We start from the raw sequence: 24,859 nt of genomic DNA on the forward strand, positions 1-24,859 counted from the left end.
TCTAAAGGGGTTGAAGGTAATCCTCATGGCCCCTTGCTGAAATGGGAAAAGAGAAGCAGCCGGGGTGAGGGGCCTTGGACTAGGATTCAGGAGATCAGAGCCACCAATGAGCAAGGGTGACCTTGGGTGAATCATTTAACTTCCTGGGAATTCTGGCAAATGAGGGTGTGGGATGAGGGCCTTTCCACTCTGACAGGCTATTATTTGAAGACTGTGTGTGGCATCCAGTCTTGGGGCCCAGGACTCCGCAGCTTGAAGTGCAGAGGGAGGCTTGCCATTGTGGTATTTTATTGTGAAACTCATCATCGTCTCTCTCTCCTTCTCTCCCTCACTCCCTCGCTCCTTCCCCATTTCAGGAACTGTGTGCTGTTAGAAGCCTTCCACCTTTATTAGGGATCATTAGAGCTTTACAACACCAGCAGATTGGGTGGGGCCAGTCACAATAAACAGATTTATAATGGGTATAAACGAGACACTTATAACTGCTAGAGGTTAACACTTTGAGGGCTTCTGAATAGCAGCTGGCATGCCCATGCCTTCTGGCCCTGTCCACTGCAGGGTGCCTCTTCCTGCTTGGCACCCATTGGACTGGGTTGGCAGTGAAGTCTATGTGGGTTTTTGTTCAGCAAGAGTGGAAAACCCTTAAACAACATCTCCTATTTGTGTAACATCAGTTTGCACGATGGGCACAAAAGTGCTTAATTTATCTCAAGGTGTTTTATGGATGGAGACATAAATGAGCGGCCGTTCTTCTTCATTGTCTGCAACCCTACAGCCAGGGGAACTAGAGGGTTTTCATCCCTACCTGTAAACTTTAATCTCACCGTGAAGAAGAAGGTCCCTGAAGTCTCTGACCACCTTGCTCTGTATGTATGTATTCTGAGTGGCAGAATTGTGGGCTGTACCAACATCTGAGCCTGAGGTAGCTTTCTTCACCATTGTGTCTCCAGCCCATAGCCCTGTGCCTGGCACACGGTAGACACTCCATATATTTGTGAAATAAAGATATCTATTATAGAAGGCTTCCTGTCAAAGCATATGCAGAAACCCCCTGTTTTATAAATTTGGTATTCAGTTTAAGAATTAAACTGAGCCTAGGATTAGTTTTGTTTTATATAGCATATATGTGCTATATAATTATATATATATGTATATATAAAGGCATATTTTCTCTTCTCTAGAAACAGTGTCACCCAGCTTCAACCCTATTAACACTGCTTAAGTATACAGTTTACAAATTAATGTCGACATTTAATGTTACCAGAAAGTTTTCAAAGAACGTATCATGAGTTTCTCCCTAATGTTCTACTAGTAAACTAGTCTACTCATTTAATTTAGTTCTACTAGTTACTTTAATGTTCTACTACTTTCATTCGTTTTAAAATCTCTTACCAGGATCCCTAGGGCAAGAAAAGAGCAAGAACGTCTCCTCTTGTGTTTCCATTGAGCAAAATGAGGTCTGGAAAAGGGACTGGACTACTGCAAATCAATTATCTGGACAGACAGAAACAAAACTGCCCTGCTCTGGGCAGCCATCAGGTCTCTGGTGGTGCTCCCTGAGCACTTGGCTGGTGCTCCTATCTCAGTGCCCAACACCTGGTGTTGCTTGGGACGAGCCTCCTTGGGCCTGCCGGTGATCGGCAGCTATCTGTCATGATGATGGTGATGATGATGGTGATAATGATACTGATGGAGATGCCCTCTGTGACAGTGATGAAGAGGCTGGGATCTGGCCAGGCAAATCCCTATCACAAGGCAGCTCTGACACTTGCCAGACCTCAAAGGATCTTCTCCCTGGGTATCATCTCCCGGTATGGTCTTTGTTATGAATAGGCTGTGGTGGAAAACCTCTCTTTTCTAAGGCAATTTTATTAGCCCTTCAGTCACAATATAGATGTCTGTTTATAGGACCTTACTTTTGTGTGGACACCCAGTGGCTCAGTCTGCTGATGGCTTTATAGCCTTTCTCCCTTTGCCCAGACCCACTGGGAGCATCACCATTCTCCTTGTCCGCTAGGCCTAGAGGCCTTTGTTGCAGCCATATTATCTCTGCCTGCAAAGGCAGCTGCTCAGAAAATACCAGACCCCGGGAGCCAGACTGCAGAAGGGCACTCTGTGTCCCCACAGCCTTTAGGCCTAACGATGTCCACCATTAACCCTTCTTAGTTTTACTCTAGTTTCTTTGGAGAAAGGGGCATTTAAGTTATTCATGTTGCCACAGTAAATTCCCATTAATTGACTCTTCTCCTTATCCCCATATCAACCCAGTGGCCCCCAAACTCGGTTCTTCAAATGTGAAACTGCCCAAGTCTATCAATACTGTTTCTTCAATTTTGATTATATTTTAATCTCTCTCTCCTCTTCTCTTACTCCTCTTTCTTCCTCCTTAAAAAGAATGCTTGCCTCTCCTTGCCCACGGAAAAACAGGGAGGGGAGGCCAAAGCAGAAGGACTACTTGAGCCCAGGAGTTTGAGACTACCCTGGGCAACATAGACCCCCCCCAATCTCTTCAAAATAATAATAACAATAATAATAATAATATTAATAAGTTAGCCAGGCATGGTGGCATGTGCCTGTAGTCTCAACTATTTTTGGGGGCTGAGGTGCGAGGATTCCTTGAGCCCAGGAGTTCAAGGCTGCAGTGAGCTGTGATTGTGCCACCACAGTCCAGCCTGGGTGACAGAGCTAGAGCTTGCCTCAAAAAAGAAAAGAAAAACTGGGAGATTTAGAGGATAAATGGACATACTCCAGTCACTTCACCACCACTCAACTCAACAGTCTAAAGGTGAAAGTGATGGGGAGTCATCAGTCAGAGTTTAAGCATAGGTTATTCATTCATCATTTACTCCTTCAATAAATGTTTACTGAATGCTTAGCATGACTCTGCCAAGAAGAAAATGGAGAATACAGACAAGGTCCTGCCCTCATGGGGCTTACATTACAGTGAGGGATGCAGCCAAGGAACAAGTAAACAAACCTGCAAAATCATTTCAAGCTATTAGTGGGTCGTGATGGGGAGGCTCTATATATCTGGAGCCCATTTGGGGCTTAGGAGGAAGAGGGAGAAGGGTCAGCTTTGGAATACCACGGACTTGCTGGGAGACCCCCTAGCAAGGAGCGGTGCAAACAACCTTGTCCTCTCCGAACCTCAGTTTTCCACTCTGTCAAATGGGTGCTTGTGACACATTGAGAAGCAGATGGGTGTAACATACTCTCAGATGTGAGGACTGCCCAAGTTATCAAGTGCCAGGCTGGTTCCTTTTACCTACAGCAGCAATCTTCAGGCTGAAGTATTCGTTGCAAACTGCCTGATGTTTGCCTGCAGAAACTGCCACTCTAGTAAGGATGAGGCGTGGTGGCCCAGGTAGACCTTGTGGGGGAGGACACACAGAGTTTCTGCTGGTCTTCTACCTCCCCACATGTGCAATTTTTTCAAGTGCACCATGCATGTTAGCTTCTGTTCTCAGCCAAGGTGCTTTTGATGAAAGATTTTTTTTTCTTTTCTTGGTTACATTTGCTTTGATTTTTTTTTTTAAATAAGAAAACCAGTTTGTGGGCTTCCCTTAAGTATCACTCAACTTTTACTCCTTGAGTCAAGAATGTTTACTGTCCCTGCAGGCCTGTCTGTATTTCTCCTCTTATGAATTGAGCTCCTAACTAAGCCATGTTAGGTAGAAAGGGATCCGGAATTGAAACCAGCCCAGCATTGAAATTGCTTTCATCTTGCATCAGCTTTTTCTTCCACATTTGCAGATTTTTAATCTTCTAAACTCTTTGCAAACATGAATCTTTATCCTCTCAGAGGAGGAAATATTAATAAGAACTAGCAAAAGTCCTGTGCTACAAACAAGGAAACTGAGGCAGCAATGCTAACTCATTCGAAGGCTTTCATTTCTGGAGTTCTCAATTTCAAGCCAGGGAATTGTTCACATTCTTTTCTTCCAAATGGGCCTCTCAGAAGTTCACCAGACGGAATCATTTGTCTCTCTGCCTCTGTCCTTAAGAAAAGTAAAGTGTTTAGGGAGAAGGTAGAGTTATCAGGACACAGTACTGGGTCCATCAAGCCTGGCCCAGTCTCTCCCTGTCATCTCCCCAACATAATGATTTGGCTTCATAGAAAAGATGGCTGTGTCTACTCATAATTTATGAACAATGAACATAGTTATTACCTTTTGGAAGAGCTTTCTCCTTCGCATGCTCTCTCCTGCCTGAGTTTAAATTCCCAGTTTCTAGACCCAACAGGGCTGGGCTGCACTCTGCATGAGGTTAGAAACACAGGGGAAGAATGTGTGTGACAGAGCCCCAGCCAGTTGAGTAATGTTTACTCTGTTGGTGGCTGGGACGCTCACTTACGCTGGCAGAGGTCCACCAGCCGGAGGAACATTCCTGCATTATCAGGGATGGGAGGTTGGCTCTGAAATGTCAAGGGTGAAAGGCATCCCACCAGATTCTGGGTGCAGCTCACAGACTTCAGTGAAAGGAACCCCCAGGCTTCAGTGCCAAAAGCCACATCGTGGGCAAGCTGAGCCCCACATTGCCCAGGAATCCCCACTTTCCTCATTTCTTCTTACTAAAAGAACAATTCTGGTCCTGTTTTCTTGGTTGACATTGCTCTTCTGTTTACCCAGCAGAACGAGTGCATCTCTGACATTATTTTATTCATTCATTATTCTGGCTTCTGAAGAAGGAATATCTGTGTGCCCCTTTCACAGACAAAAATGCCAAGGCTCAAAACTTAACTGACCCAGAATCATCAGAGAGTTATGGCAGAGAGAGAGAGAGAGAGAGAGAGAGAGAGAGATTGTTAAAGTTTCTAGAGTCTGGTGCCCAGTTGATCTCTGGAATCATGGAATTGGGGTCTCAGCTGTTCTTTGAAGCTCTTAGAGCTGAATTAAATCACCAGGGGCTCTATGAGCTGTAGCTCTAAGGCCCTGAAGCACAGGTTTCTGCAAAGTCTCTGGTGAATGGCACCCTGAGCAGCTCCTCTCTGGGGTCCTCCTGTAAGGCAGTCATGTTTGTCTTTGAACACACAGGCACAGTAGGGTCTATATAACCTGACATATGCAGCCTAAAAATCACCAGAGTTTGCTAAGCCATGTGATAAGAGCCACAGGGCTTATGGGAAAAACAGGATTAAAAACACAACACTTGAGGCCGGGCGCAGTGGCTCATGCCTTCAATCCCAGCACTTTGGGAGGCTGAGGCGGGCGGATCACTTGAGGTCAGGAGTTTGAGACCAGCCTGGCCAACACGGTGAAACTCTGTCTCTACCAAAAATACAAAAATTTAGCTGAGCGTGGTGGTGGGCGCCTGTAGTTCCAGCTACTCAGGAGGCTGAGGCAGGAGAATCACTTGAGCCCGGGAGGCGAAGGTTGCCGTGAGCCGAGATTACGCCGCTGTACTCCAGACTAGGTGACAGAATGAGACTCTGTCTCTGAAATAAACTTTTTTAAAAAGCACAACACTTGAAAACTTCCTCAGCGACACATTTTTTTTGTTTTGAGATGGAGTCTTGTTCTGGTCACCCAGGCTGGAGTGCAGTGGCACGATCTCAGCTCACTGCAACCTCTGCCTCCCAGGTTCAAGCAATTCTCCTGCCTTAGCTTCCTGAGTAGTGGGGATTACACCACTCTGCCTAGCTAATGTGCGTACCACCATACCCAACTAATTTTTGTATTTTTAGTAGAGACAGGGTTTCACCATGTGGTCAGGCTAGTCTCGAACTCCTGACCTCAAGTGATCCACCTGCCTCGGCCTCCCAAAGTGCTGGGATTACAGGCGTGAGCCACCGTGCCCGGCCAACACATTTTTAAAAGATAAGAATCCAATAAAAAGATTACCAGAGTTTTATACCCGTTAAATAGTTAAGAAATATATCAATGCTATACAATAGTAAATATGGCAAGTTTGCCTAGGGAAGTGGGCATCAGAAGGGCTGCGGGTTGTGAGTTACTGTGAAGCAGTGGAGAAAGGGTTATCTGACATGGGAAGGAAAAGATGTGACTCCATATTGCATGGATGTGTCTTACCAGTGCACACAGTGGACCGAGGCGGCTGGTGGATGTTTGAGGTGCGCATATGTACACACAGGAGCATTGTTAGGATTCTCCTATGTGGTTCCATTCAGCTGGATGCAGGCTTCTGAATTCACTAAGTGTTTTCCAAATGTGAAATTGACATTACAGTCAAATTATCCCCAATATGTCAATATAATTGGAACAGATTTACACTTTCACTACAATAAATACACAACTGACTGTATTTTCTACTTCTGCGAGACGTGATGCTCCTTGTCTGGGGCATGGGTGCTCAAAGCTGCTGGGGTTTCATTCCTTCAGTCAATAAATATGCACAGTACCAGGCAGTCTGCTAGGCTATAAGGATGCAACAAGTAAAGACTCATCTCTTTCTTTAAGAGGCAGAGAAAAGTGAACATATCATCAGCGTGCATGCAGGGTGACTGACTCCTGCCGTAAGTCTCTGTCTAGTGCATGTAAAATACAAAGGAAGGAGCAACCATCTCCCAGGATGAATCAAGAAGAGCTTCACAGGGGGGCGACATGTGACACGAGATGCTTTCCAGGCAGAGGAAACAGCAAAGGTGCAGAGGCAGGAGATGGTCAGGCCATTTGAGAAATGCATTAAGATTGTGGTGAGAGATAATGCAAATAAAACAGACGAATCACAAAGGCCCAGTTCTGCCAGTCTCAGGTGTTGGGGCTTTTCTGGAAAGCAGTGAGGAGCCATCAGATGTTTCCAAGCAGAGCAGAGGCATGGTGTGACTTTGTTTTAGAAAGATATCCCAGGCTGCAGCAGTGTGAAAGGACCCTAGAGACGGTGCTGGCACAGGAAGGCAGAGCAAGGATGCTGGCTTCTTGGAACCATGCACCTGTGCCATGCCTTTGGCACTTCTGACCAGTCATATTGGATAGAAACCAAATGATCTGCGTCTGTATCCAGGAATAGCCCAACACCCATGATGCTGATGCCTAGGAACAGAGGAAAGTAGATGATCTACTCACCAGGGCCTCAGGGATGTCTCAACTCCACCTTGGATGGCTTTTGCTGCTGGACACACTTGCTGTGGTTCATAGAGCCAACAATGGGGATGGGGCCAGTGAGTGGCTTGAGCTAGGAAGTAAGTGGAAGGTGAATGGCTACCATCTGCCACTGTCATTTCTCCTATGGGTCCTCTGTGGCTATTAACCTGGCATCTTTTGTTAATCAATATTAAACCAGAGCCCTTGTCATATGTTCACTTTAAGAACTTGCATTGGTGAAGGAAGAAGGGAAGATGCTGTTCCATTTCTTAATGCTTCCTACCACAGTGCCTGGCACATGGTAGGTGCTCAATAAAGTGGCATGACCTCAGCCTTCCTAAAAATGTCTTTTAAACAAAGACAGTGCCAAAGTAGGAGGAATTGACATGTTTTCAGCAACTGTTATGTGCCCAGCATGGTCTGGGTATTTGGACATCCATTAACTCATTCCGTTCTCTTCCCAATGACCTGACAGATGGATATTGTTAACAGTAAGGAACTGAAGCTCAGAGAGGTTAAGTAACTTCCCAAGATCACACAGATCTTACAGGGTAGAGCCAAGATTTAAACCCAGGTCACCTGGCTCCAGAGCCTACACACTTTGCACTTATTTTTGTTCTCACTTCAAGTGCTCTTCTGAGTTTTTGAAATATAGGAGGACTGGCCTCTCCTTCCTCTAACAAGAGCACCTATTTTTGGTGTACACCTTGTGATGCGCCCCCACCCCGCCCCCTCATAAGATGGCTGGCTGATTACAGCCACCCTCTCAGGGGCCAGTGATTGCCACATGCTTGGTGAGAGGAGCATCGTGGGAACAGCTGCAGGTGGATCTGGGGCTGATGAGCAGCCTTGTGCCTGGCTCCCATCACACTGCTGTGACAATGGCCCCCTCCCCACAGTGGGCCGTCCTCTGGCTTATAGATGAGGAAGCTGGTGCTCACCCAAGAAATTGATAGCAGAGCTGAGATTAAAACAGGGATCCCCCAGTTTCCAGCCAGGCCTCTATCACTTAACCAGGGGCTTTTAAAGGAACGTTCAAAGGTCTAGGCTCCTCTGTCTTTTGACAGAGCAGCTCCACCGTTATATTTCTTATATAATAAAGTTTTGTTGGGGAGAAAACAAAGTGTAAAAACCACAGCAGCCTTGGAATATGCTGCCTGGATTCTAACAAATGGCTCTTGAGTCTCTCCTGACATGCTCCCTTGTAAAGAAGCCTTTTGTTTCCTGCGGAAATCCTTGGTTAATTATTTTTAAATAAATAATTGCGTAGCCTTTGGTAGGGGAGAAGCCTCCTTGTGACCCATATTTGATCATCAGAGGGCTGGCCCTTTTCCGTCAGCCAAATTAAATAGGCTAAATCCAGAGACTGTTTGACTTGAGACTGAATCGATGATGGGGACAGGCTGGGAGGTGAAAACACACCTGACTCCCAGCGTTATCACCACTCTCTCAGGAGCAGAGCCTCTCGGGGAGGTAAATAGCTGGTTAGGGAGTCAGAGAAAGCAGGAGAAAAACAGGGTGAAGTCCAGTTCCTCCAAAAGAACAGAGCAAGAGGGCAGCGGCTAGACCTCTCTCCCAAGTTGCTTCCAGGGCAAAGCATCAGTGGTTCTGCCAGGGTAGGATTCTTTGGAAACTGTTCTCTACGGAAAGATAATTCCATTCAGTGTTTAGAATCTGTCCTAAGCCATCTAGAATTCTAGGATATTAGGGCAAATATCTTGGGGTCCATTCCTATACCAGCTTCCTCCCCACAGCATCCCCACCCATAGTTGCCATTTATATGGCATTTTGCAAGAAACTGTATAGATGTTACCTCTAATCCAAAAAGAGTCCTGTTGAGGAGGCATTCTCTCCATTTTTCTAGAGGAAACAAAGGCACAGAGAGGGAAAGTAATTTTCCCACGATCACAGATCTATTAAGAGCAGCATCAGAATTTGAACCTGAGTTGGTTTAGCTGCAGAGTCCATAGTCTTCCCACTGCCCCTCCTTGATAGAAAATTCTTCCTGTTATTTATTTGAAATCTGCCTCCCTGTTTTCCATTGAACCTGGCTCTGCCTTCAGAGCTCATAAGGTTCAAATCTCTTTCTTCTTTCATGTAACAACACTTTGAACTGTTGGAAGCATCCTGCTGGGAACTGGGTGGCAGATGTGAAGAAAGAAGGCCCCATTTAATCCAATGGGATGGCATCGATGGCAAACAGGAGACGTGGGGGCTGCAAATAGGTGCACAGGAGAACAGGGGCCTGGGCACCGGCTGTTGACTTGGGGAGCTGAACGCTGTTCCTCCTTTTAACTTCATGATTTCTGTCCTTCCCAAAAAATGTAGTGCCTTAAACCAATACACCAGTGCCAGCGCCATCCCACTGTCACCACCACCCCCACTAGCAGCTCCTTGATTCAAAGAATGGGGAAAACGGCCAATAGAAAGGCTCATAGAGCAAGCGTCAAGCCACTACATACTCAGACAAGTTGCTCTTGAAGGTTAGAACCCAGCTTTAGCATTTGTTTTGTTTATTTCCCCAGCCCTCTTAAGCTCTAGGTCATATCGGCCTTGGGTAAAGTCCTTAGGAAGATCCAAGGAAAACTGGCTTAGGGCTCATCTAGTCTCATCTTGGTAAGCTTCATCTTAGTGAATTAGAGGCAGATTATGACACTGATTATGGCAGTGTGCCTGGCCCCTGGGGGATCTTTGTAGCCTCCTCTGGAAGGTGGGGCTCTAGCTAGGGCAGGGGGTGGGTGGATGAAAGAGCAACAACAGAATCAGTGTACAGGGATGGTTCTTCTTGGGAAACTGGGCAAAGGAAGACGTGCAGCTAAAGAGTTGGTCCACTTATCCAGATAATTCCATGCCTAGAGCATTTGGTCTCTGCAGGACAGGGTCCTCCAAACCTTTTTGTCAAATCCAAAGCAAAAAACAAGAACACTGTCTTTCTAAGCACTGAGCTTAGGGGTGAGATGCCCCATGTACCCCCAACCTTGTCCTTGACTGTTTCATGGGCACATCAAGCAGAATTTCCATCTGCAAACTGGACCCAGGCGTTCTTTTAGCTTCCTTCAGTTGCCTGATCTCTGTCCAGAACTTTTCTTTCCTGAGAGCAGACCTCCATTTTGGTTCCCGAGCAAGAGGGAGGGTCAGAGCAGCGAGGTTGTAAACATGTTTGGTTCTACCCTTCCCCTGCAGAGCAAACTCCAGTGGTTTACTAAACATCCACATCTGCCTGTGTGTGGTGCTGCCTGCCCCACCTCCCAGCAGACACACCTTTCCCTGTGCCCTGGAAGGCAGCCAAATGGGACCCCCAGCAAAGGAATGTGAGTTCTACAGCCTAGCTCCTAGACGCAGCCTCATCCCTGTCCTGCTCTGCCTGTGTCCGTGCCCCTAACCTCTTGGGCCTGGCCACAAAGGTGGTACACAGAGAGACTGATGCCTAAGCTACGGCTCTTTCAAGGGTCACTGGACAAGGGCTTCTTCTTCGTCACATGGGTCTACTTATACTTTGCAGCACCACGAGAGATGCCAGGGAAACATTTCTAAAAGGCATTTTAAAGAATAAAAAATACTCCAGCCAGTAACAGAAGGCTAGTCTCAACCCCCAAATCCTCAAAGAACTGTGCGGAAGCAATAACAAACAGAATCCATCCAGTCATTCATTTATTCATCAGAAGTTTACCGAGTGGCTATTCAGTGCTAAGGCACTGGGGATACATCAGTGAACAAAACAAACGAGATAAAAATTTCCTGCCCTCATGGCGCTTACATTCTAGAATTAAATAGAGAACATGCCATATTTACCCTGGAGAAAATCAGCCGATATTTCTTGTGGGTGGACAGGGGAGGAGAAAGCAACTTTATTTTCTTATTACCCACCCTTGAAAACAAGAGGTGCCGAGTCATTGTTCCAGGGCCCTGGTGGCACTAATGTTCCCTGTTGGGTTTGTGTTGTTTTGCAGGAGTGCGCTACAGCCAGCAGGGAAACAATGAGGTCACTTCCTCCTCAACAATCAGTCACCATGGCAACAGCGCCATGGTGACCAGCCAGTCGGTTTTACAGCAAGTCTCCCCAGCCAGCCTGGACCCAGGCCACAATCTCCTCTCACCTGATGGTAAAATGGTGAGTACACCTGGGCCATTGTCGCTCTGGAGCTGATAAGATAAGAGGCAAAACAAACACAACTTCTCACAAGGCCTGCCTCAAACAATGAACCATTGTAGCCCCATAGGGGAAAATGAGGGCTGTCCAGAGTTGGAAAGGAGAGGTAGTGCTGGTGACCCAGCCTTTGGCGGGTAGAAGAGGTGTTCGGTTTGAACTCAGCCAATAAATCTGACAGAGTTCTGCTCTCTTTTTATTGATTGAATGCCTCATAAAGGAGCAAGCCCGGTGGGACACTGTTTGTTTTGGGGCTTGCCAATGACATTTGTGTTGATAAAATGTTCATTCATCCCTCCCCCCAAGGCCTCCAAAGCCAATTTTTTAACTTAGAGAGCACCTCACTTTGACACAAGCCCCCTCTTCCTCCTTACCATCCCCTTGGTACTCACAAGAAGAGTCATTAGCAAGTCAGGATGTAGTGGATAGGAGGCGATGGGGAGAAGCTTCTTGAACTGGAACAGTGAAAGACATGGGACACATGACAGCGAAGATCACAGCACAAATGGTAGATGGGGTGGGGCGATGCTTAGGGAGGGAGAAACACCAACTTTGAAGTTACAATGGCCCAGGTTCAAATCCCAGCTCCAGCTCTTAATAGCTGTGTAGCCTGAGCAGGTTACTCAACTACTTATGATCTCTTCCTCATCTATAAAATGGGGGCGGTAACAATAGACTTGGTGGGGGCATGAGCGTGATAACATTTGAGAAATACTCTGCAGTGTTTGCCATAGGAAATAGTCAATAAATTGCAGTATTGTTGTTGTTGTCCTGTTAATGTCAATATCATTCTCATTAAATGAAGTTTTCTATATCCGTAACCACAGCCCCACACCCAGATGCAAGTTTAGCACACTTGGTGAAGAATGCACAATTTGAATTTGAATTTTCTACATCAAACTAGATTCTAGGCCAGGTGCAGTGGCTCATACCTGTAATTCCAGCACTTGGGGAGACTGAGGCAGGTGGATCACTTGAGGCCAGAAAGTTTGAGACCAGCCTGGACAACAGGGCGAAACACCATCTCTATCAAAAAAAAAATACAAAAATTAGCCAGGAATGGTGGCATGCACCTGTAATCCCAGCTACTCGGGAGGCTGAGGCGGGGAGCTCACTTGAGCCTGGGAGGCGGAGGTTGCAGTGAGCTGAGTTCACACCACTGCACTCCAGCCTGGGCAACAGAGTGAGACTCGGGTGTCTCAAAAAATAATAATTAATAATAATAATAAAATAAATAAAACTAGGTTCTAATTAGGATTAGGTTCTGATCCTGTAGCAACACAAGTGCAGGAGAGAGTGGCTTATGGGAGAACAGGAGCATTACGACACTGGCAAGGGTAGAGAATGGAAAGCTCTATTCTTTGGGTCATGCTCTGTTTTTCAGGGGAGGGAGGAGCCGCAGGTTCCTGACTTTCATGCTGAAGGTGGAGCTGCACACATTCCCAGAGTGGGGGCCAGGATGGGTGAGGGCAACAGGGTGCAGAGGCCATTTTAGATCTTGACGTGTGTGCTGTGTAGGCAACACAGAAACGGTGAGTCACAGGTGATCGAGTCCCTGGCTCCCTGGAGGAAAAACAAAGTGTGGTTTCTGAGGGGAGCGCTGACCCGGCCAATTCTGGTTTCAGAGGACCTGAGCTGCTCGCCCTGGTCGTGGTCTCTGCAAACAAAAATGAAAGGGCATCCCTGGGGGAGGCATTTTGCAGCCCCCTTCTCCTACTCCCACCTATCCCTTAAGAAAGATTCTTCTCCATATGAAGAACCACTTGTGTCAGTTACCTGTGAGAGGCACAGACAAGTCTTTCTGACTTCTCAAGAGTGTCCCAAACAAGTCAGGGTTAAGGATTACCCAGGCTTCCATGGAGAAGGGTGCCTTATGGAAGAGGTCTTGACTTCTCAGTGTGGAAGAACCTTCCAGGTCTCAGCTCTTACTGCTTGAAGGTCCTTGGGGTTTCCTACTGAGCTCTGCCAATCCTCCTTCTAAGACGCAAGCTGCCTCACCCAGGCCAGGGCCGCTCTAAATGCAGCCTGTGGACACGCTTTTTGCTTCCTGTTCTGCTCAGCAGTGCTTTAACTGGGCAGTGTGTTACTGGATTGATGATTGACCAAGACTGCACACCTCAACGTTAGCAAACACCTGGAAGCTTGTTTGCAGGGCCTGGCTATTCTCTTGTCTCCAACACCCTAGTGCATGTGCTGTGTCACTATCATCAGAGGCCCAAATTCAAGAGTCTGTTTTCTTGTTAATATAATAACATGTCCATCACGGATCTTGGTCCCCCAAGGCAAGAGTGGAGTATGGTTAAAAAGGAATGCAGGGAAGGGAACCAGTATGTGCAAGTCTTGGCTCGGTCATTCACCAGCAGTAGTGTGGACAAATTGCTTAACCTCAGTTTCTTCATCTGTAAAATGGGGGATAATGATGCCTACGTCATAGGGTTGGTGTGAAGATTGCTTGTAGCACTGTTGTTCTTTGGGTCAGCCCTGTTCTAGGAATGACAGTCTCTGCATGCTGACTTTCAGTAGGACGTGCCTTGAAATCTTTCCCCAAGAACTGGTTTTGGAAATAAAGCCAATCCATTTGAACTCTCTGTTGTACTGTCTGCCCCTACCCACCCCCATGCCCAAATGTCACGCATTGACAAAAAACTGGCCAGGTTTAGGGTTGTAGTCTGTGCATGTCAAACCTTAAAAAAAAAAAAAGAAAGAAAGAAAGAACAAAGCAAAGCACATACTGGATACTTTCACAGTATCAAGCAGTATGTACTAACGGTGAAAAGCTCAGGCTGTGGCGGTAGATAGCCTGCTTTCAACCCCAATTCTACCACTTGGGCACACTTCTTAACTTCTCTAAATTTCAGTATCCTTCTCTATGAAATAGGGATAATAATACCAACCTTATAGATTATAGGTATATAAAGAACCTAGCATAGTGAAGAGACCATAAATGACAGCATTAATATAATTCAGGCTCTCCAAATTATCATGTAAGGATCACCACTGATATCCTTAGCAGTGCCCTAGCTTCCATCAGTCCAGGAGCCAAATAGAAAGTAATGGTTGTAGCCGGGCACAGTGGCTCACACGTGTAATTCCACTATTTTGGGAGGTGAGGAAAGATAATTGCTTGAGCCCAGGAGTTCAAGACCAGCTTGGGTAACACAGCAAGACCCTGTCTCTACAAAAAATAAAAAAATTAGCTGGGCACGGTGGTGCATGCCTGTTGTCCCAGCTACTCCAGAGGTTGAGGTGACAAGATCGCTTAATTCCAGGAGTTTGAAGCTGCAGTGAGCTGTGATCATGCCACTGCACTCCAGCCTTGGCGATAGAGTAAGACCCTGTCTCAAAAAAAAAAAAAAAAAAAAAAAATTAAAAATAATAGTTGCATTTTAGAATGGGAAGTAACTTGATCAAGGTTGCCCAAACTTAGTAAGTGGATAAGATTTAAGCTCCAGCAAAACTGGATTTTAACTCTGGCTTTTTCACTTGAGTCAAGTGACATAGAAATAGTCTCAACTCTTCTGAAGATCAGTTTCTTAATCTGTAATACAGGGACTGATAGTAATAATGCCTGCCCTACTTGTGTCATTATCTATTAAGGACAATCAGTGAAAGCACTTTACAAATCCTAAAGTCACACACATTTAAATTATTTTTATCATTGGCCTCCACACTTCTCTTATACCATTAACCAAATGCTGAAATGTCAGAGAAATTACTGTCACTTGGTTGACTTTCTCCAAAGGAACTACATTACCCAGGAGATTCAGTCTGAGGGCAGGCTACGGATTTTTTTTTTTTTTTTTAATGACTGGTATTTTGAAAAACAAGTCCAGCAAACAGGCTGGTTCTCTCTTGTTTGATGTGGTCAGAATTCCTTCTTGGTCATGTGACCCCCTAACTCATTTCTTGATGCTTATTTTAAAAACACAAACAAACCTGTTTGGTTTTTGCTTTCTTTCTTTTTCAAATTAACCTTGGACACTATGGAGTTGACCGGAAGGGCAGGGTGGGAGATAGCATCTTACCTGGGTGCTGGTGGGAGAGCTATCGTCTGAAAAGCTCTGGGAAGTGAAAGATGGAAGAAGGAAAGTTGAGTTACTCAGACATCTGGTGCATCCTAACCCTAAAGCACCTCTCGGGGTTCCTGATGCTCTCAAGCACGCCTGGGTTCAGAATAAGAGGGGCCAGTCCTTTCTTCATAATAACTTTAAAAATTATTTTGAGGCTGGGCACAGTGGCTCACACCTGTAATCCCAGCACTTTGGGAGGCTGAGGTGGGCACATAACCTGAGGTCAGGAGTTCAAGACCAGCCTGGCCAACATAGTGAAATCCCGTCTCTACTAAAAATACAAAAATCAGCCAGGCGTGGTGGTAGGTGCCTGTGGTTCCATCCACTCGGGAGGCTGAGGCAGGAGAATTGCTTGAACCCACAAGGCGGAGGTTGCAGTGAGCAGAGATCACGCCACTGCACTCCAGCCTGGGCAACAGAGCTGGACTCCACCTCAAAAAAAGAAAAAAATTATTTTGAAACTATAAGTAGTAAACTAATGTATCATGGAAAAAGTGTAGATGTGTTTTAAAACTGATCGCACCCTTATAATTACAATTAGAGTTAATGGGAAAACATTGAAACATTTCTGATAACATCAGAAGCAAAATAAGCACATCTATTACAGCTGTTATTGTTTAATACTGTAAGTTCTAAGCAATACAATAGGACATGTAGACATATCAGTACTAGCAAGGAAAAGACCCTGTTACCGTCAGATGCTTGTATTACAATTACATACTTGGAAAAAAATCAATGAGGAAAAGACACTAGTAGGATTCAGTGAAGTGGTCATGTACAAAGTAAATACACCAAAATCAGTAGCTTTCTCATACTAATCTGTCATTAAAATATAATGGTGATTACAATATAGGATCCTTGACCAAAAAAGAAAAAAAATTTTGTAATGTGTACTGGAGATGTGGAAAAAGTAGAGAAACCTTATAATGGCTAATCTCCCCCAACCCTTAGTAATTTCTGAAGCTGGCTAGTAACTCAGACAGTCAACAATAGATGCACCATGAGGGCAGGGATCACTGTCTGTTTTACTTACTGCTCTATCCCCAGCACCTAGAATAGTGTCTGTCCCACAGTAGACACTTAATAATTGTGTTTTTTTCTTTTTTTGTAGAGATGGGATTTCACCATGTTGCCCAGGCTGGTCTTGAACTCCTGAGCTCAGGCAGTCCTCCTGTCTTGGCCTCCCAAAGTGCTGGGATTACAGGGGTGAAGCACCATGCCCAGCCAATAATTGTTATTGAGTGAATGAAGGAATGAATTTGAGAACTAGTCATGCCAAGGAATCGCTAAGTCACATCATGTTGGAAACTGCTCTCTGTGGTCCAAGTCCACCCATGTTTCTCTTGTTTTTTTCTCTCCATCAGATCTCAGTCTCAGGAGGAGGTTTGCCCCCAGTCAGCACCTTGACGAATATCCACAGCCTCTCCCACCATAATCCCCAGCAATCTCAAAACCTCATCATGACACCCCTCTCTGGAGTCATGGCAATTGCACAAAGTAAGTTCTATTCTTGGTTGGAAAACTTGGGGGCAGGGAGAAGAAGAATGGGAAGCAAATTAATGTGGTGAAAAATAACTGTAGGTCTCCTTCAAACTCACCCACGACTAGTAGATTTGGTTTAACTTCTTTAGTTTCTCATCTGTCTCCTTAAATCCAATATTTGGATTGTTTAGCCTAAAACAAGAGAAAATTGTGGAATGGATTTGGATCCTGGTCACAGTTTAGCAGCTGTGCATCCTGGGTCAAATCATTGAACCTTCAGGAGATTCAATGTCCTCATCTATAAAATAGGTTGTTAAAGTGATCAACTGACAGTGAATGTGAACATGCTTGTAAATCTCTAAAGCATGAATATGTATAACATCGTAGCTTACACTTTGTCTTGAGTTCATTCCTATCACTAAGTAGGTGGTAGATTTTTCAGGAGGTTCTTTCTGTTTGGTGATGATGAAGTAAGAATGACAGATTTCCTTCTAAATGGGGAGTTTTGTGTGGTATATGAAATCTCCTTGGCCAGCAGTGAAAATACACCAAGGGAGTATCCAGAGGGAAACTGCCATTGTATCTGAGAGCTTTGAAAACTTTAAGGAGAAATAGCTTGCTTTGGCACATCACACGCCTGAAGACACGGAGATGGATCAGGTCCCTCCAGCTCCAGGAGGCTCATATTCAATAGCAAGCCTGTGCCCTCCCATACATGGGCCATCTTGAGGCATGAGAAGGCTGAAGGGAACTGTGGTTGTGGATATCTCTTTGAGAGTTTTAATGTTGATGAGTATTCAGCATATTTCCAGCTTCACCATGACAGCTCAGGTGTCGTTGTTTCTCAAAACCATCTTTGTGACCCTTGGATGTATTGCTGGATGTCTTGGGAGAGATCTAAGGGTAACACATTGGTCATCTTTCTTTCAACCTTGTATTGCTCCATTGTCCTCTTACCTTCCTTGTGTCTAGGGCTCATGTTGGCCACCTCTTTGTTTTGTTTCTGCCTTTTTCTTTCTTCCCTCTTCTCTCCCTACATCAGCTTTAGCTAGGGTCGGAACTTGGATTCTCACTTCTGAAGAGAATGACTTACACATCCTTTGAGGTCAGAACAGGGCTAAGCCCATTGGAGGCACACAAATTTATTGAATATGTGTGGCTCTCACTCTATCCTTAGCTGCTTGGAAATTGACACACAGTGCATTGATTTTGGCAGAAGGAAAATGGGAATGGGGAAGCATTTAGAGAACTCACAATATAAATGATCATTTTAAATGTACTGCCTTTTGACTGGGCCCTCTGGTATATGGAATATGGTAATTATACTAATACCAGAGTTTGTAATGAGATAAGATACCTAAAACCAGCTTGTTTGCCATTTAGAAGATTTGATTAAAAGGCCCGTGGGGAAGATATTCCACTTATTTCTGTAACCAAAATAATAAACAAACTGTCCCACTTAACTTCTTTCTTTCCATTCTAAGCTTTCACTGCCATACAGTTATATATATATATACTATCTGAATTAAAATTTTCCCTGGGGCTAGTCTGTATCTTTCCATTTTGTTCTTTCTAATTTCCTCTACTCATATTTCTCTATCATTTCACGATGCTCCTTAATCTCCTATTCAGATGGGCTGCACGAGAGTGCACACTGACCTCAGAAGGATGGCTGTGTGTGTACATATCTGTGTACACTTGGGGTAAACAGAGCATGAGAAATGGTGAGAATCACCAGAAAACTGCTGAGACACAGAGGTACCTACACTATGGAGTGTTAGGATGAGAAATTGGTTGCAGGCATCCTCATTTAACTGACTGATGTGTTGAGTACCATGGGCCCTGCCTCGGAATTGCGGAAGCCCGTGGAGAAGGTGGTAACAAATTATTTGGCAGGGCCAATTCCTTATTCTGTACTCATTCTCACCTCTTCATCCTATTCTCTTTCTCATCTCTTCCCTGGACTGGATAGCATACTTCCCAAGCAAGAACCAGTGCCCAGAAACAGAAACAGATGAAAAGGTCAAGACTTACCCACTGAGGGAGCTGGAATGACATCAGAGGCTCTCAATCCTGGAATTGAGGCACATCAGGATCACAGACTGCATTGAAAATAAGATTCCTGGGCCCCACCTCTGAAGGTTCTGACTCATTAGGTCTTGGGTGGGGCCCAGGAATGTATGTTTGTTAAAGAGCTCCCCCAGATGATTTCTGAAGCACATGCAGGTTTCAGAACTATGCCTTCAAATGTCATCCACTCTAGATAGGATCATTTGCTTTTTTGGGCAGCAGTTTCCCAAAAAGAGCAGCAGCAGTGCTCTCAGAGATTTCTCAAAAACGGCACATTCATGGAGCTTTCTGGGAGACTGAGACCATAAGCAGGAGGTAGGAAAGGGAAACACGGTCATCAGGGTATCTGGTGAGATGCTGGCTTGAGGAGACGCTGAGCCCCCTGGGGAACTGGAGACAGTGCTGTTCTGAGGGTGATCAGAGGGTGGCACCCCCAGCCCCCACCCAGGAGAGCCAGAAGCAGGATTCATCCCCTGTCCTTTCTGCTCAGGGGTGTCTCGCCTTTTAGGTTTCTGATAACAGTATCAGCTAAAGTTCTGAGTAGGCAATTGTTGAGGACTCTGTGTTATCTCCATTGATGACTTCCCACAAACCTGCTTATGAAACCGTCTCCATTTCAGGAAAGCCTCTCTAGGTGTCCCTTCCACATCCACCTAAAACAGACCTTTTTCTGGATTCCTTCTTCATCCCATTCTTCCCCCAACTTCCCAGAAAGCAAGAACACAGGAACACAATCGACCCCAGGAAGCAGGTCCAGGTGTCTTCTCTCCTGATCGTCCTGTCCCCACTCCGATCCTACCTTAGCTGTCTTCCTCCGTGTCGCTCTCAGGGAGGAGACAGAGCATGGGTACCAGGGGATCCAATCCTCAGAGTGCTGGCCCAGGTTCTAAAGAGGCCTCAGGATACACAGTTCCAAGTTACAGAGGCCCTGACATCCCCAGAACAGAAAGATGGGAAGACCCACTATAAATGCCAAGAGTCACCTTTAATGTACTACTTCCTCTTTCTAAAACCTGGTCCTTTTAGTGCCACAAGCCCTATGCTGCCACATAAGATATGCCCGCCTCGCAGACTGGCTGAGTTCCAGTGTTTTCTCCCCTCTCTGTTACAGTCAAGGGAGTTGGCACCTGACCTCTCTGGGGGTCTTTGTACAGTCTACTAAATAAGGGTCTCCCAACTTCATACTCCCGGGACTATGGAAGTTGTTTTTAGTCAAAATTTGGGTCCCTGCACACTCCTGCCCTCTACTGGACAGACCGATCTGGGCAATAACCTGTGCCTCAGTGTGGACATCTTTAACTCTGCCCTGCGGGCACCAGGGCAAGCCTCTCTCACAGCCTGGCATGGATGGAGTGGGCAAGTAGAGCCAGCTTTTCCAAAGCCCTGGTAACCTCAAGAGAGCTAAGTTTGGGAGGTCACAGGATGACTTTGGGAGACTCTCAGGCTTTAATCAGATCTGTTTAATGCCCATCTCCAACCCACAATTCATTGTGGAACTTGAGCAAGTAAATTAACATCTCCAAGTCTCCGTTTCTTTACACTTGCCTCCCATGCAATCTCCTATGTAACAGGCTCAGCCCAGTGACTGGGACATTGAGCAGGGGCTCAAATGATGGCATCCATCCACCTCTCCTTATCCCAGGAGCTGTCTCTGATCTTTTCCTCTTGCTCCCACAGGCCTCAACACCTCCCAAGCACAGAGTGTCCCTGTCATCAACAGTGTGGCCGGCAGCCTGGCAGCCCTGCAGCCCGTCCAGTTCTCCCAGCAGCTGCACAGCCCTCACCAGCAGCCCCTCATGCAGCAGAGCCCAGGCAGCCACATGGCCCAGCAGCCCTTCATGGCAGCTGTGACTCAGCTGCAGAACTCACACAGTAAGGACACGGGCATGTGGAGGGAGGGAGCACTGAGGACCCTCAGTGGCCAACCACTTTCCCTCTCTGGGTCTGAACTTTCTCGGAAGTTTATTGGCTTGGTCACTTTTCCCTGCCTATGATCAACCGACTAAGACAATTTCTCAAGCATAACTCTTGAGTGTTGCTGTACCTTTTCTAGTCCTCTTCTCTACCCCTGAGATTCCCAGGGAAGGGTTTGAAGAGGACAGTGTAGGCCTACAGATGAAGGGGAATTGGAGCCAGACAGCATGTGGAACACACACCGCCAATTTCCCATTCCAACACCTCTGGAAAAGATCGCGTCCATAAACCACCAGCACCTTTTCCCAGTGAACTTCAACTTAGCCTTTGCAATCTAAACTTCCAAGCAGCCATTATCAAATGATCACAATTGGCATCTAATTTGCATCCTGTTTGCCTTCCCTAAAAGAGAAGAATCTTCTAGAGTCCCGTGTCCTCCAATTTATACACCCCAAACAGCTCTAATCAAGAACCATGAACACAAGTGAAAAATACCAGTGGCACGCCATCCTGGACATTAGAGTTTCTTCCTCCCTGCTACCCCTGCATCCCTGCACACAGACTGTTTCTCATATCCAATTTCTATACCTACCCCAAGCCTACCTTTCGACCACTTATTTCCCATCCAATCCCATCCTCTGTTTCTCTGCCTTTCATCCTGAGTCCCAGGCTTCCAATCCTCTGGCCAGGTCTGGCTATAGCCCCTGACACAGGAGTTTGGGGAGGAATCATGGCGTCTCTGCTTCAGAAACCCCAAGGAAGTGTTCAGTATAAAGCACTAGTCTTAGATCAGACAGACCTGGATTTAAATCCTGGCTGTGATACTTACCAGCTATGTAGCCTAATGCAAGTTACTTAGCCACTCTAAGCCCAATCTCTACATCCATAAAATGGAAATCGTATGCATTTAGAGTCATTATGAATATGAAATAAACATAGGGGTAAACTGCGTTTGGTAAGCATAAAAAATTATAAAGATTATTTATAAAGGGACTCTTAGAAGGCAATGATGGTGAAAGAGGTTTGTGTTTCTTCCCTAGCTGCATCGGATAAGCTGTGGGTTTGGGGGAGAACAGCCAAGTCCAGCCTTCTATCTTCAGGGCTCAATCCCCGCTCAGGCCTGTGGAGCTGGTTTCTGAGCACCATCTCACATTCCAATCACATTTTAGTGGCTTCTGAAAATCTGCCACAGCCTGTAGCAGAGTCTGAGACCACATGTGCCCCACTTCCCTTCCTCCCAGAGCCTGGTGATGTGCTCCCCACTTACCCCATCCCTTCACCTGGCCAGGCTTCCTCAGTGGCGAGGCCTGGGTGGGACAGTCAGAGAGTGGTCACCAGCGACCTGTGGACTGCTGAGGCCCAGCAGGCCTGGCCGCCCATGAAGAGAGGGCCCATGGTGCCCTGGACCAGGAAATAACCTGCCTCCCTGCATGAGAAGGGCAAGCTGAGGCAACGGCCAGTGACCTTTGCTCCCGTTCCGTACCGGAGGCCTCCCTGGTAGGCCCTGTGTTCTGAGAGCAGGCTGGTCTCTCCCTCACAGCCAAGCATCCACATGCTTTCGGGAGTTGGTCATGTGACTTGGAATTTACATGAATCTTATGGATAACTAATATGAGAAATCCCCACTATAACCACCAGCCCTTTTATCTACCTGAGGAGATGGGAGCTATGGTGTGGGATGGGGGCTCTGTACCTGTGTCTGTGCCTGGTGTATGCACCTTGATTCTGTCTTCACTCTGTCTCTCCAGTGTACGCACACAAGCAGGAACCCCCCCAGTATTCCCACACCTCCCGGTTTCCATCTGCAATGGTGGTCACAGATACCAGCAGCATCAGTACACTCACCAACATGTCTTCAAGTAAACAGGTAATGCCAGCAGGATTTGTGGGGGTTGGGGTGTGGGCAGGGTGTGACTAAGGCCATGGATGTGCAGAGGTTGTGGCAAGCATGGACTCGGCCAGAAATTAGGTCCTTCTGAGACTCCCTGTTGTTTGCAAAGGGAATCCTTAAGGTCCCAGGGCGAAAAAAAAGGGCCACAGGCTGAAAGGGCTTATTGCTCCCCCAGATTCCCCAGGAAGAGCACTAAACAAGGACAGAAGTTTGATAGGTTGCTGGAGACTGGATGACATAGAGCGCTTAGGCATTTAGATTGAGTGTTCCCTAATAGAATGATCAATGGTCCATGGAAAAGGTATTTCCAAGGAGGGCTCAGGAGGACAGATCCCCTGCTGAGGTTCATGCTTTGCAAGAGGGATCCCTGAGGATCCACAAAGTAGTCAGCGGAGAAAGTGAGTAGGAAGTCAGAGGTCCTGAGGCTGATTCCCCTGGACCCAGAATGCCATAAGCTCTGGGAATGACCCAGTTATGTCAACCCATGGGGACTCCCCAGTAGACAGCCTGGCTTTTCCAGGGGTAAGCATCCACTTGGGGTTTTATCAAGAAATTTAGAATCAACTTCCTGCTGCACTGAAAGTGGGGAATCCAGAGGCTTAGTCACTGTTTCAGTTGATGACTAAGTCCCACCTCTGAATAGAGGTGACGGAATAGTAGACAGGCAGCTGATGGCGAGGCTCATTGCTGCAGCTTGGACAGCTGGACTGCAAGAAGACACCGAGAGTTAGAAAACAGGACAAGATGTCTGAACACAGGTGATGATTCCAGAGTAACACAATGAGACCTTTTAGTAGCTGGGGTCTGTGCAGTGTGGGAACTGTTTGGCCTCTATCGATTACTAGATAAGTAGGTGACAACCTTGAACTTCATGTCAGAAGCTCTCAGAATTTGGTCTTGTTGATGGTCTTTTTTTCATCTGAGCCCTGCAAATCACACTTCATCCACTGCCATGGGCTTCCCAGGAGGTTCCTTCATGGGATCAGGGTTCTCTATCCTTTCCTTTGCCCTGATCTCCTTCCAGCCCTAGAGTGCAGTGGAGCAGGTGGGTTCTATTCCTGGTTCTGCCATTTGCTTGGTGACCTTGACCTCCCTGAGCCTTCATTTCTTCATCTTTAAAGTGAGAGTTGTAACATCTGCTTTTTCTGAGGATTCAGCAAGCTTGCGTAGATTAAGTAACTGGTGTCTTGGGCACTGAAACACACACACGACCAGGGCAGCTGGGCTCTGGAGCTGGGGGTAGAGGGAGAGGTGTGTGGGACCTGCTTTGCCACTCTTCTCTCACCCAATAGAAGATGAAAGGACAACCCCTCACTACCCTGCCCTTCGACTCCCGTGCGAGTTCCCACTCTTTGTAGTGAGCAGGGAAAACATTTATCTGTGCTCACAAATCTCAATCAGGGGGGCAGCCAGGCGCAGCGGCCCTCCTTGGGAATACCTTCCCCTTTGAAAGGTTTATCAATCCATCTGCCGCTTGGTCAGCCCCAGACAAGACCATGATTAATTATTCCTGTCTTTCCCAAGTTGACTTTGATGGTTGCTTGTTGAAACAAGTCCTCTGAATTCAGGAAATGGTCTCTTAATCAAAATACTTTAAGATGCTCCCTGAGACGCTGCACCAGCCCCCCACTGGCTTCTCCTCTCCATTGGACAGAGTGGCCAGCCAACCTTGAAGCTGCATGAGTGGCCTCCCAGAACTGCTGTGACATTGTCTCCATGTCCCCAGACATTTCAGGAGTCTGGCAATAGACTCATTTCTGCGATGATGAGGATGATTATTACACTCAGTAAGGATGAAAAATACTCACGTGGCACGTTACAGTTTATACTTCTCATGAACATTGTCTCATTGTTTCCTTTTTACTGCAACCTCCTAAGTACAAAGAAATAAACTAAAACCCAGAGATGAAGAGTGACCTGCCCAAGGTCACACAGATGATAAATTCTAGTGCTGGACCTTCAGGCTTTGGTCTTTGACTCCACATACTTGCCTTCCACTACCCATCTTTAAAATTCTACGGTAACTGCTGCCACTCTTGTTGTCTTTGTGGTCAGGAGCAAGAGTTAAAAAATAAGTTCACTTGCCATATTCCACTCAGGAAACGTTCTTCCAACAAGTTGAAAGAGAAGGAGGAATGGGAAAGGCACAGTGAAGTAAAATGAGGGTAAAGGTGCTGCCTCCTGACAGCAGAAGGTACCCAAGGTGAAGACAGTTTGTATAAACTCTGTTCCTAAGGCAGAGGGT

The 24,859-nt window shown here is 46.3% G+C and overlaps 1 protein-coding gene across 2 annotated transcripts in view; it reads left to right on the top strand.

The window, feature by feature from the left end:
• The window catches only part of HNF1B (HNF1 homeobox B), a 58,541-nt gene that overhangs the window by 23,285 nt on the left and 10,397 nt on the right, over positions 1-24,859 (top strand). Inside the window, exons 5-8 of one of the 2 annotated variants that reach the window (XM_003817940.5) lie at positions 10,991-11,151; positions 16,622-16,754; positions 20,487-20,681; positions 22,472-22,590. In XM_003817940.5, the coding sequence (XP_003817988.1) occupies positions 10,991-11,151; positions 16,622-16,754; positions 20,487-20,681; positions 22,472-22,590 (608 nt within the window). The remainder of the gene's footprint in view (positions 1-10,990; positions 11,152-16,621; positions 16,755-20,486; positions 20,682-22,471; positions 22,591-24,859) is intronic. The other variant, XM_008971211.4, reaches the window with a different exon arrangement.

The sequence above is a fragment of the Pan paniscus genome, chromosome 19, assembly GCF_029289425.2.
Source record: "Pan paniscus chromosome 19, NHGRI_mPanPan1-v2.0_pri, whole genome shotgun sequence".
NCBI lineage: Eukaryota > Metazoa > Chordata > Mammalia > Primates > Hominidae > Pan > Pan paniscus.